Source organism: Sus scrofa, chromosome 2 (assembly GCF_054392235.1).
Source record: "Sus scrofa isolate SSC_HxYL_T2T_F1_AM1 chromosome 2, Sscrofa_HxYL_maternal_Yorkshire_Landrace_v2.0, whole genome shotgun sequence".
NCBI classification, from domain to species: Eukaryota; Metazoa; Chordata; class Mammalia; order Artiodactyla; family Suidae; genus Sus; species Sus scrofa.
The window spans coordinates 112,714,871-112,728,197 of NC_139384.1; the positions used below are offsets into that span (position 1 = coordinate 112,714,871).

The following is a 13,327-nucleotide window of genomic DNA, read 5'->3' on the forward strand; positions in this document are numbered from 1 at the left end:
GTACACTTTTACTTCTTTTCTTATTTGGACGCCTTTTTTATTATGTACATATATATATACACACATACACATATAAATTTTTTTCCTAACTGTTCAGGTTAGGATATATACTACTATGTTGAATAAGTGGTGAGAGTGGGCACCCTTGTCTCATTCCTGATCTTAGAGGAAAAGCTTTTAGCTTTTTACCATTGAAGATGATATTGGCTGTAGGCTTGTATGTATTCCTTCTGTACCCAGTTTGTCAAGAGTTTTTATTATGAATGAATGTTGAACATTGTCAGATGCCTTTTCTGCCTCTGTTGAGATGATCATGTTTTTTATCTTTCATTTTGCTAATGCGGTGTATCACACTGGTTGATTTGCACACGTTGAACCATCTTCGCATTCCTGCAATACATTCCAATTGATCGTGATGTAGGATTTTTTTCAGTGTATTGTCATATTAGGTTTGCTAATATTTTGTTGAGAATTTTTACATCTATGTTTCTCAGGGATCTTGGCCTGTAGTTTTCTTTTCTTGTAGTGTCTTTGTCTTGTTTTGGTATCAGCATAATACTGGCCTCATAAAATGAGTTCGGAAGTATTTCCTCATCTGCTGTTTTTTAGAAGAGTTTGACAAGGATTGGTTTTAATTCTGCTTTAAATGTTTGATGTGGAGTTCCCGTCATGGCTCAGTGGTTAACGTATCCAACTAAGAACCATGATGTTGCAGGTTCGATCCCTGGCCTTGCTCAGTGGCATTTGGTGAGATATGGTGTAGGTTGCAGACATGGCTCAGATCCCGCATTGCTGTGGCTTTGGTGTAGGCTTGGCAGCTACAGCTCAGATTAGACCCTGAGCCTGGGAACCTACATATACTGCAGGTGCAGCCCTAGAAAAGGCAAAAAGACAAATGAATAAATAAATAAATAAATAAATAAATAAATAAATAAATAAATAAATGTTTGATAGAATTCAATGAAGCCATCTGGTTCTGGACCTTTCTTTGTTGGGACATTTTTTATTACTAATCCATTCTCCTTACTCATAATTGGTTTGTTCAGATTTTCTATTTCTTCATGATTCAGTCTTAGTAGATTGTATGTCTCTAGGAATTTATCCATTTCTGCCAGTGGTACAAGTCTTCATAATAGTCTTTCATGATCCTTTGTATTTCTGGGCTGTCAGTTGTAGCATCTCCTCTTCAATGTCTAACTTTGAGTCTTCTCTCTCTTTTTTGGAAAGCATAGCTTAGGATTTGTCAATTTTTTAAAAAAATTAGTTTTGGTGATCTTTTCTGTTTTTGTTTTCATCTGCTTCATTTATTTCTACTCTGATCTTTGTTATTTCCTTTTTTCTACTAACTTTGGGCTTTGTTTGTTCTTCTTTTTTAGTTCCTTGAGATGAAAAATTAGGTTTTTTATTTGATCTATATTTTTATTAATTTAGACACTTATAGCTATGAGCTTCCTTCTTTGAATTCCTTTTTCTGCATGCCATTGGTTTTATATGTGGTATTTTCATTTGTCTCAGGATTTTTTTTATTTTTCTTTTTGATTTCTTTTTTGTATCACTGAATGTTCAGGAGCATGCTGTTAAACTCCACATATTTGTGAACTTTCCAGTTTTCTTATTGTGATTGATTTATAGTTTCATGTCATTGTGGTAAGAAAAGATGCTTGATATGATCTCAGTCTTACTAAGTTTATTGATTTGTTTTGTGGCCTAAAATATGATCTTCCTGGAGAATGTTCCATTTGCATTTGAGAAGAATGTCCACTCTGTTGCTTTTGGATGGAATGTTCTGAAAATGTCTGTTAAGTCTATCATGTAGACTAACATGTAGTTTAAGTCCAGTAATTCCCTTATTGATATTCTGTCTGGGAGATCTATTTCCTGTTGAAAGTAGGGTATTGAAGTCCCCTGGTATTATTGTATTGCAGTCTGTTTCTCCCTTTAGGTCTGTTAATATTTGAAGAAAGATTTATTGAATAAACAATCACAGCTGTAGAAAATGAAAGAAAAGATAGTACACTTAAGTTTTTTGTGGCAAGCCAGCACCATGATGAGAAATTGGGAAAATCTTTGAGGATTTTGGGGAAATGAGATCTATACTTCATCTGACTGACTTAGAAAATTAACGAGTAAATACTCACTGATTATTTTGTGCTTGAACGAAGACTCAAGTCAGACAGGCTTTATATTTAATTCCAACTGTATTTACCTTAAACAACTTAAACTGTAAGCCTTAGAGACTCACCTGTAAAATAGATATAGTAACTCATTTCAGTTTTCCCCTTGGTAAAATGAGGTAACAATCAAAAATGTTAGGTAAAACATTTACATGAAGGTATATCTTCTTGCAGAGCACAAGTTCCAAACTAGTAGTCTCTTTTCTCTCTTAGTATAATTATCTCAATCATTAAAACAAACTGTTAAGCTTTACACTGATCTCATTTTCCCCCCAGCAATGTGGAGTGGCCTCTTCACTCACTTAACAGAATCTTGGAATAACTTTAAGGGCTTAGATCCAAATTACACAACATGGATGGATGTCATGGAGAAGCATGGCTACCGAACACAAAAATTTGGAAAACTGGACTATACTTCAGGACATCACTCCATCAGGTAAAAAATAAAAAATAATTCTAATAGGTAGCCCTCTGCTATAACACATACACCCTTCTTGACATTTATTTCTCCACAGAGGTGAAAGTAAATCTCTTAATCCCTTGATTTTGTTAATTTAGCTAAATCTTTAGTTTTCTTTAATCTTCTTAAAATATTAAAATTATGAATATGCTGATAATTTTATTTTTCTTGAATATTAAAGGTCTATAAAATTGTTTAGTCCATGATTTATTTTCATTTAGTTATATAATGGCTACTTTATTTTCTTTACAATTTGTTCTAAAGACCAAAAATCTGAGTTCCCATTATAGCTCAGAGGTTATGAATCCACCATAAATCAGAATTCCTGTTGTGGCTCAGAATGTTATGAACCTGACTAGAATCCACGAGGGTATAGGTCTGATCCCTGGCCTCACTCAGTGGGTTAAGGATCTGGCATTGCCGTGAGCTGTGGTATAGGCCGCAGATGTGGCTCCCATCCTGCATTGCTGTGGCTGTGGCATAAGCCAGCAGCTGCAGCTCCAATTCAACACCTAGCCTGGGAAATTCCATATGCTGCAGGTGTGTCCCTAAAAAGACAAAAATTATAAAGACCATAAATCTTCTTGATACTTGCTTTCTTGTCACTTCTCTCCAACTTGAGTCTATTCTAAGTTGTTTTGTTTTGTTTTTTCTTTAATTTTACTCAGTCCTGAAATTAAGCAACCAAGCATAGTGGATAAGAGTAGAGATCCAGAATCAGATTGCCTGCTTTGGAATCTTACTTCCTCTATAGTATATCTTGGGAACATTATCAAAGCTGATTTTTAATTTCTTTCTTGTGGGGATTGAATAAAATATGTGCTAATTTCTTGAGTTTCACCAGTTTCTCTTTAAAATCCTTCTAATTTTTGGAAGGTAAGGTTAATCCAAAGTAAGATAGAAGTATTCATATTATCCTACTTGAAATTGTTGTCTTTCTTTGTTTCCTCAGTCAGTCCAATAATAAAGAGAAATCTAGGGTTGAATACCTTGTACTCCATATCACTATCATTCTCTTTGTGAGATGTTTAAAGTACAATCTGAATTTTATTCCTCAGAGGGATAACAATTCCTGGAGTACATGGGCCTGTTTCTCTCTCTCTCTCTTTTTTTTTTTTTTTTTTTTTTTTTTGTCTTTTTAGGGCTGCATCCACAGCATATGGAAGTTCACAGGCTGGGTCCTACTGGCCTATGCCACAGCCACAGCAACACAGGATCCAAGCCGCATCTGTGACCAATACCACAGCTCACGGCAAAGCCAGATCCTTAACCTACTGAGCGAGGCCACGGATTGAACCCACATCCTCATGGATACCAGTCGGGTTCGTTACCTCTGAACCCACTATGAGAACTCCCCTGTTTCTCTTTTTCATTACTTTATTCCAACTGCCAACATAGTGCCTGTACATTGTAGGTACACAATTAAACATTTGTTCAATGAATGAATGGAATAAAAAGTTATGCTTATTATTTGATATACATTGATATTCTCTCTCACATAGGGTCAAAAATCAATAAAAGGAAAAAAGCCACACTGGTATTTGGAAGATCAAAAATGGTTTTCAGTATAACTGCTTGTAGTATATTTTTATTTACTTACCTCCTCACCAGAGCTTAGGGAATTGAAATAAGCTATCAAGATTATTTGTATTAGTGGTGTTCATACCTACATAGTCATTTGACCAACAGATTGGCCAAGGTTCCTATTACTAGCATGTCTGAAATCATTACATGAATTATGGCACATTATCTTTCAGATTTTCCTGTGCAAGTCTAAAAATGGGCCTCAGGAAAAAAAAGTTCTCTCAACATCAAATATCATAAATAGGTACATATGCTATTTTTGATATACTGACTCTCAAAATCAAAACTCACTTTTTTAACTTTCTGCTGCCTTTCCAGTGAAATTGGCCATTTTTGAACCTTCTTATATTTTTCAGCCAGAATTACAAGTTCCTTTTGTTTCTTACTAAGAGTCTCTGTCTTTTTTTTTTTTATTATTTGGCATCAAGTGACGCTTTTTTCTTGTACCAGTTTAGGGACACTAGTCCAGCTATGTGTCCGTTCCAGCTATGTGTACACTATGCTACACCAGACTGGGAACTTGAAGGGCTACACACATGTTTCTTCCAGACAACTATTAGACAAGTGTTGGTGGTACTACGCATTAAGATGCCACTTTCTAACTATAAGACCAATGCAAGTTACCTACCCACGATCCCAATTTCATCGAATGAGCTTACACTGGATTATTTTAAAAGTTCTTCCTTTCTGAAGTTTTTTGACTTCAGTGAAGTACAGTTACTTGGTTTATAAAGTCCTGATATCAATCTGCTCCCCTCACATTCTGGGTATTGTGCTTATAGGAGATTTGATTAGATTCAAATTTGCTGTATCTTCTTGGCAATTGAAAGGAAACGTGTAATTAATTCATAGGGTGTTTTGATCATTTTCGCTTTAGGGTAAAACTTTTGTCAATATGTGTCCAGTATCTCAAACAGTGGTTCTCAACCAAGGGCAATTTTGACCCCAACAGGACCTTTGACAGTGTCTGGAGACATTTTTGGTTGACACCACAGGGGGGATGCTGCTGCCACCTAGAGGGGAGGGGCCAGAGTTGCAGCTAAGCAATCTGCAGTGCACAAGACAGCACCCCCTTCCCCAAACGAAGAATTATGAAGCAGATCAGGTTGGGAAACTTTTAGAAATGTCACACTGAATCACCTACATTTTGAACCTTAAGTTTATTCTCCCATATTTGAAAGGATCAGATCAACTTGACACTAGCATGTAAATTTTTTTGAAATCAACAAAATCAAAGAAAATGTTAGCTTGGAAGTGTGTAGAATTAGGAGGCAACCGATTTTATTTATTTATTTTTGTCCTTTTTTTTTTTGTAGGACCACATCCATGGCATATGGAAGTTCCCAGGCTAGGAGTCAAAGAACTGCAGCTGCCAGCCTACACCACAGCCACAGCAATGCCACCAGATCTGAGCCACATCTGCAGCCTATGACCTAGGCTGCAGCTTGCAGCAAAACCAGATCCTTAAACCACTGAGTGAGGCCATGGATAGAACCTGCATCCTCGTGGATACTAGTTGGGTTCATTACTACTGAGCCACAGTGGGAACTCCAGGAGGTAGCAGATTTTATATAGACATTTTGAAAACTAGATTTCTAAGATCAGTACATTAAAGAAGTTAAACATTAAGTAACATTCCTTAAAATGCTAACACTAAAAATGATCCTTTACAAAAGTAAAATCATATGTATGGAATAACCGTTCAGAAAATACTTATTGAGCCACCTACAGTGTACCAGACACTATTTTTACATGATGGTAATACAGTAGTGATCAAACACGAAAATCTCTAGCCTCATGGACTTACATTCTAATGGCATCAGGAGCAAATTTAAGCAAACTGCTGTCTTAGCTTTCCTAGCTAAAAGTTTCAAACCTAAAATCAAAACCCCCATCATTTCATCTTACTACTATTGTAATCATAAATGTTCTCAATTCATGTAGCTTAATGTTTTTCTGAAGCCAAGACACAACAGAAAATATTTAATCCTTTGAAACAAATGAAAAATAAAGGTCTACCTCCAAAATGAGAATTTCTGTGAGAAACTCCTAAGCTTGAGCTTCTTGGTGAGCAGCAAAGGAAAGCAAATCATGGGCTGCTAACACCCCACTTCTTGTCCCCGCGGCCTCCAGACCAGCAACTCAGGCTTTCTAAATAGAACCAGACTGACCAAGCGTGAAGTGACAGAACTCAGAACAGCATCCATAGAGTCTCTTTCAATTCTGCAGCTTAATGAATAAATCTGTTTATCGCATCCATATCTACTATTATTTTAAAATCTAAGATAATACATGCCTCTGGACCAGTTTTCTCCATTCTAAGGAAGAATTTATTTACTCATTTATATATTTATTTTAATTTATATTTTTTTCTTTTTGTGGCCACATCTGCAGCATATGGAAGTGTCTAGGATAGGAGTCAAATCGGAGCTGCATCTGAGGCCTATGCCACAGCCATAGCCACACCAGAGCCAAGCCACATCTGTGACTTGTGCTGCAGCTTGCAGCAACACCAGATCCTTAACTCACTGAGCAAGGCCAGGGATTCAACTCGCACCTTCCAAAGAGGCAATGTTGGGTCCTTAACTCACTGAGCCACAAAAAAAACTCCTAGTTATTTATTTTTTAAACTTTAATGAAGTTATCATTGACTTACAATGTTGTGTTAATTTATCCTGTACAGTAAATGGACTCCGTTGATGTATATATATATTTTTCATATTCTTTTCCATTATGGTTTATCACAGGATATTGATTATCATTCACTGTGCTACACAGTAGGACCTTGTTTCTCCATCTCGTATATAGTAGTTTGCCTCTACTAATCCCAGACTCTCAATTCTTCCTTGCCCCACCTACTTCCCCCCTGGTAACCACAGTCTGTTCTCTCTGTCTGTGAGTCTGTTTCTATTGAGGAAGAGTTTATTTTATTCTTGTCCTTATAGTGGAAAGACATCCATTCCTTTGGTCATTTTAGAAGCCTTTTTAGAACCCCACATGTAACATTTTATTATTTTAAATGAAATCTAGTATCTAGAACAGCTTATATTATTCTAAGTGCATTCTCAGAATGATTTATGATAGTGAAGAAGCCTGCTGTTTTTGTTATTCCAGAACCCTCGCTTCTTCTTCTTCTTTTTTTTTTTTTTTTTTTTTTTTTTAGAGCCGCACCCAAGGCACATGGAGGTTCCCAGGCTGGGGGTCAAATTGGAGCTACAGCTGCTGGCCTATGCCACAGCCACAGCAATGTGGGATCTGAGCCGTGTCTGTGACCTATAACACAGCTCATGGCAACGCCAGATCCCCGACCCAATGAGCAAGGCCAGGGTTCGAACCCACATCCTCATGGGTACTAGTTGGGTTTATTACCACTGAGCCATGACAAGAACTCCCCAGAACCCTCACTGCTGAAGACTAGCAATTTCTCGGCTGAAGCAGCTGCTGGGGCTATTTATCTTTAGAATACTGTCTACTGTAACTCCTACATCACTTTCTTCAAACACCAGTGGTAGCTGAGTCTTCGATCTCATTACAACTCTTAGATTTTTTTCCATTTAATTACTGAGGTTTGTGCTACTGTGTTTAGCTACCCACAATGAAGTGTATCTCCTCCTTTTGCCAGTGCTGGCCACATGTGGAAGTTCATTTGAAGCTACTTGGAAAAGAGCCTAAAGATATCCAATAATGTGAAGATTTAACTTTTTTATTTAATTTAACATTAGCATTATAATTTAAAAGAGGAGGTTTTTTTGTTTGTTTGTTTTGTCTTTTGTCCTTTTAGGGCTGCACCCGCAGCATATGGAGGTTCCCAGGCTAGGGGTATAATTGGAGCAGCCACCAGCCTACGCCAGAGCCACAGCAACGCCAGTTCCGAGCCATGTCTGCAACCTACACCACAGCTCACAGCAACGCCAGATCCTCAACCCACTGAGCAAGGGCAGGGATCAAACCTGCAACCTCATGGTTCCTAGTCAGATTCATTTCCACTGTGCAATGATGGGAACTCCAAAAGAGGAGGTTTTTTTAAAAGTCTAAAACACTGCAGGACAGAGTAAAATATGGTGAGTTCTGTTTAAAGGAGAAAGTGATCACCTTCAGATTTGTTTTTCAAGGAGTAGGAGAAAAGACTATAAAGTACTATATTTAATTGATACTAAGGTACACTTTTTTCACAATTTAACATCTCTGAAATTGTAATGCATCTGCCAATTGATGATCACAAAATTCCGCTATAGTCTTATTGGCAATATTTTTCTTTTCTTTTCTTTTCTTTTTGGTTTTTTTTTTTGTTTTTTTTTTGATATTTCCTGGGCCGCTCCCGCGGCATATGGAGGTTCCCAGGCTAGGGGTCGAATCGGAGCTGGAGCCACTGGCCCAGGCCAGAGCAAAAGCAACTCGGGATCCGAGCCGCGTCTGCAACCTACACCACAGCTCACGGCAACGCCGGATTGTTAACCCACTGAGCAAGGGCAGGAACTGAACCCACAACCTCAAGGTTCCTAGTCGGATTCGTTAACCACTGCGCCACGAGGGGAACTCCAGCAATATTTTTCTTAATAGTTTACTTTTTTAAAAAGTATATTTTACATTAATAACATTTTATAGCTCAGAAGTAGAACATTGGTAGGCTCAGATGGAGGACAGAACGGAGAAATTTCTGAACACAGGCAGCCAAATAGTAAAGTGAAAACCTTTTGGAAGATACTGGATTAGCCAGAAATCCTGTAAGGAAACTATGAGAGGTAAAGCCTTAATACATGAGGACCACTCGAACAACAGTCTGAGGCTGCTGGCAGAAAATAACCTGCATGCTTCATCAGATAAGCTGAATTTGAGAATCTCTATAAAGATTTTGTTCTCTAAAAAAATAATAACCTTGGAATGGTTCTGTTCTTTTTATCCTTGAACATATATTTCTCGTGCTCTGATCAAATCCCATGATTATTTCAGAGGCATTTTTTGGAGTTCGTGTAATTTCTTGATCTAATCATCACCCCTTAAGAGCTTCCCTGGGTTCTCTGAGTGGTCCTTCCATCCTGCCAGTTGGCTCTTTCATTGACTACATCCTATTGCAGTTAGCCATGAAGAATCTGGCTTATTAGCACCTCTTTTTCTCATATGAGACTAGAATGCAGAAATTCATATATTCTATAAGGAATATATGAAAAATTTTAGACTCACCCTTAATTTCTAAAGAAGAATGTTAAGGAGTTCTCACTGTGGCACAGAAGGTTAAGGATTCAATATCGTCTCTATGGCAGTGCAGGTTCCATCCTTAGCCTGGCACAGTGTGTTAAGGATCGGTGTTGCCACAGCAGCACATTTGATCCCTGGCTGGTCTGGGAACTTCTATATGCTGCAGGTACAGCAGAAAAAGGGGAAAAAAAAAAGTTAAAATGTCTAGAGGTACATGGGTAAATCAGCATTCCTGATATTAAAAACAAAGTAAGAACCATAGTACTATCTACCATATCCCAAGTGTGACTCAAGCAAGACCAGAATGTATTAAAAGGATTTTTCACATGAAAAAAAAATTTCTCAAGCATACAAGGAATTAAAAATTGATATCTGTCAACAAAGGAAGCACAGAACTCATTAACAGCAGGCAAAAGAACTAAAAAATTGAGAACTAAGTATGAGGGCAAACATTTTAACTGAGAATAATAGCTTATTTCCATAGTAACAATCCTTAGTCATTTAACAAGACTTAACCAAGGAAAACATTTAAAGTAGTACTATGTGAGGAAGTAAAGCACAGTGCTAACCCAAATGATTAACTGTGGAAGTGTGTGTATGTTTCTTAAAGAGCCTCGACTGTCAGAAAAATTTGGCTTTCTAAAAATGACTGGTCCCACATGACTTCTATAGAGCTAGTTTTATAATCAGTGCCAAAGGATGTTTCCTATTTCTGTTATAAAACATTTTGGAGAGGCAAGTACTATTTTCAAAAATTATTTGTTATTATTTTCATTAAAAATCTTAAGTATCAAATATTTAATCAGTATTTAAAAAATTGTTCAGTAGGGAATTAGTTAAACTGAGGTAAACATATACACAGTAAAATATTAGAAAGCAATTAAAAATTGGTAGGGAATATTTTTATGGCACTTGACACAAAGATATTTAAATATATACAATTCTAAAATTACAAAACAGTATATACAATTTCCTTTTTTAAATATATACACATATATCACACATACATACACATACTAGATCAAACTGGGAAGTTACATACCAAAATACTACAGTGGGTTGTCCCACTGCAATAGAATTAGTGATTTTTATTTCCCTTTTGCTAATCTGTTTTTTTCTAAATTCCCTAATGAACTTTACAAAATATATATTGCAGAAAGAGATCTGGGGGAAGGAAGATTATGGGGACTGAATAAATTCTTTCAAAACTGACTGAGAAAAAACCTCCCTTGACCTCATAGAGAGATCTGCCTTAGGCAGCTGAAAGAAACTGTGGCATGAATTTAGACTTTTAGAATTAGCCGGAAAATAAACCAAAATGTGACTGTTTTGAGGACAATACAATTTAATTTTTGTAATCAAACCTTGATGATATTTGAATTTCTATCGAATCACAACAGATATTATCTTTGTAAAATTTTGAAAAGTAATAAAGTGTTATGGTTAATGAACGCCAAAGTGAGAAAGCTGAATATTGAGGAATTAAACATTCAGCTTATGAAATATTCATACGTTTGAATTGTTGAAAATTAAAATCCCTTTACTTGCCAAAGAAAAAGAAAAAAAAAACTTCACATTGAAATTCCTGCAATGTGCATTTCAGTCTGAGAGCATTTATAGCCTCATTTGACTAAAACGTTTTTTTCTTCAGAATTCTCATTGTTAAAACCCAGTACTTTCTCTTTTGTATATGAAAGCTTCAATTAGACCCAGTCTTTTCAAGCTCTGAAAGTATGTCTTTTAGAGACTCTTAAAAGTATCTTTTGCAATAGAGAAAATGTCAATCCTGTTTTGTAATAGCATTATAAAGTTACTTGTAGGTATCAGCCCTCAAGAAGTAGAAGTTTACAACAGCAAAACTGTTGTTACTGGATTCCCCCAAAATTTAGCACCTATTTTTATTTTTAGTTTGACTGTTGTTTCTGTAAATTGCTCTCTTAGGAGTTTTGGATATGTTTTTTTTGGTAGATGCAAGGATAGAAATACTGATACACTTAAAAGCATGAAACTATGAATTTCCTCTGCCTTTTTTGAGAGAGTATAGTTTTGTACTGATACTCTACCATACCTTTGGCAAAAATGAAAAGATTTCTAAGCTAGTATTACTATTAGAAACTACTGAACAAGATCCTGAGTTACACTCTACTGAGTTGTGAGCAAGAAATGGAAAAATGAACAAACAAAAACTTAGTCAACTTACAGAATCAACAAAGGCTGGAGACCTAGACTCAGGAAACAGGAACTGGGGGAGGCTCCAGGTCTGAGAACACACCAAAGTTATGCCAGGCTGGCCAGGACTATGCTCCTGGTGGCACTGCTACATCATTAATCTCTAGCTGATTCTGTCTTTGTGTCACTCCCTCAAGATTCACAATCTCAGGACCTAAATATCAGTATTAAATGGGCAAGCCTAGGTCACAGGGCTACACCCCAGCTGCCTAAGGATGTGGGGAGAGGGTTTATTTCCCGCTTCAGCTTCTGTAGTGGATGATGACCTCATCCCCCTTATTAAAACCCACACAAAGGGAAATCCCACTCCCACCCCCACCCCACCAAGGGCAGGCAGTTTGGAAAACATGTCACATCCATGACTTGACTGTCTTTGTGTACCATCTCCAATTATTCACTGAACTAACTGGCAACATTCTAGGTAACTGCTGGTTTTCCTTTCCAAATTCTGTAAACAAGGATGATAGACCCAACTCATATTTCATCCCAGACTCCATTATAATCACCAACCAGGTTAAGGACGCAAGGATCTGGTCCTTAGGTCAGATGCCCACCCCAGGCCAGTCAACAGGATGGAAGGGGAGTCAAATCCTACCCTTTGTGGTCATCTGGGTCACCTCTTCAGCAGGAGCTATGGACATAGTAACATGTTCAGTGCAGTGACCACTTGGTAAATTCTTTTTTTTTTTTGCTTTTTTTTGTTTTAGGGCCACACCCAAGGCACATGGAAGTTCCCCGGCTAGAGGTCCAGTCAGAGCTACAGCTGCCAGTCTATGCCACAGCCACAGCAACATCAGATTCAAGCCACATCTGCAACCTATACCACAGCCCATAGCTATGTCGGATCCCCAACCCACTGGGCAAGGCCAGGGATCGAACCTACAACCTCATGGTTCCTAATCAGACTTTTTTCCTCTGTGCCATGACAGGAACTCCACACTTGGTAAATTCTTAATAAAAGATTTACTGGAGGATAATCCACCCACCTTATCTTTCAGTCATATGGATACTTTGTCCAGATGATATTTTCTGTATATTGAAAAACAAAAGCTTATAAAATTTTTAAATATTAGAGTTGCTTAAGCTGATATGTTAAATTACTTTAAAAGTTTAAGAAAAATCTTCCCTGTTTTTAATATAAAAGTAATAAATGGGATCTAAACCCTTAGTTATAATCATAGCCAAACTGTCTTATAACAATTGCTTTTTCCTCAAGGTAGCAAATGGTCCTTTATTTTTTAAAGTGTAGTAATAGAAGGAGTTTATGCCTGAGTGGATATGATGTGGTACTATCATTTTGGTGGTTAAGGAAGTTACCTCAAGGTCTAGCCTAGCACAGTGCCTTGCACATACATGGTAAACATTCAACAAATATTTCTTGAATTGAATTGAAAAGGTTGGCTTTATTTAAGTAAGCCCAAACAGCAGCAAATATTCCATTAAGGGCTACAGTCACTGTCACCCAGGAATTCAAAGTTATAAATACTGATGTTCCCATAGTGATGAATTCACTAGTAGACTAGGAAATGGCTAGGTGGGAGTTCACAACCTCTAGTCCATGAAATCCATGAAAACCCACCCCCCATACTTATGCAAAACAGAACCTTTGTTTGAAATTTACTATCATATAATTTTATAATATATAATTACATAAATATTTAATAAAATATAGAATATAACAGAA

The 13,327-nt window shown here is 37.0% G+C and overlaps 1 protein-coding gene across 3 annotated transcripts in view; it reads left to right on the forward strand.

Moving 5' to 3' along the window:
• Positions 1-13,327, forward strand: part of ARSK (arylsulfatase family member K) — a 45,324-nt gene that overhangs the window by 4,866 nt on the left and 27,131 nt on the right. For 2 of the 3 annotated variants that reach the window (XM_003354206.6, XM_013991487.3), the window contains exon 3: positions 2,451-2,610. The exons of the other annotated variant lie outside the window; for it this stretch is intronic. In XM_003354206.6, the coding sequence (XP_003354254.2) occupies positions 2,451-2,610 (160 nt within the window). The remainder of the gene's footprint in view (positions 1-2,450; positions 2,611-13,327) is intronic. 3 annotated transcript variants of the gene reach the window in all.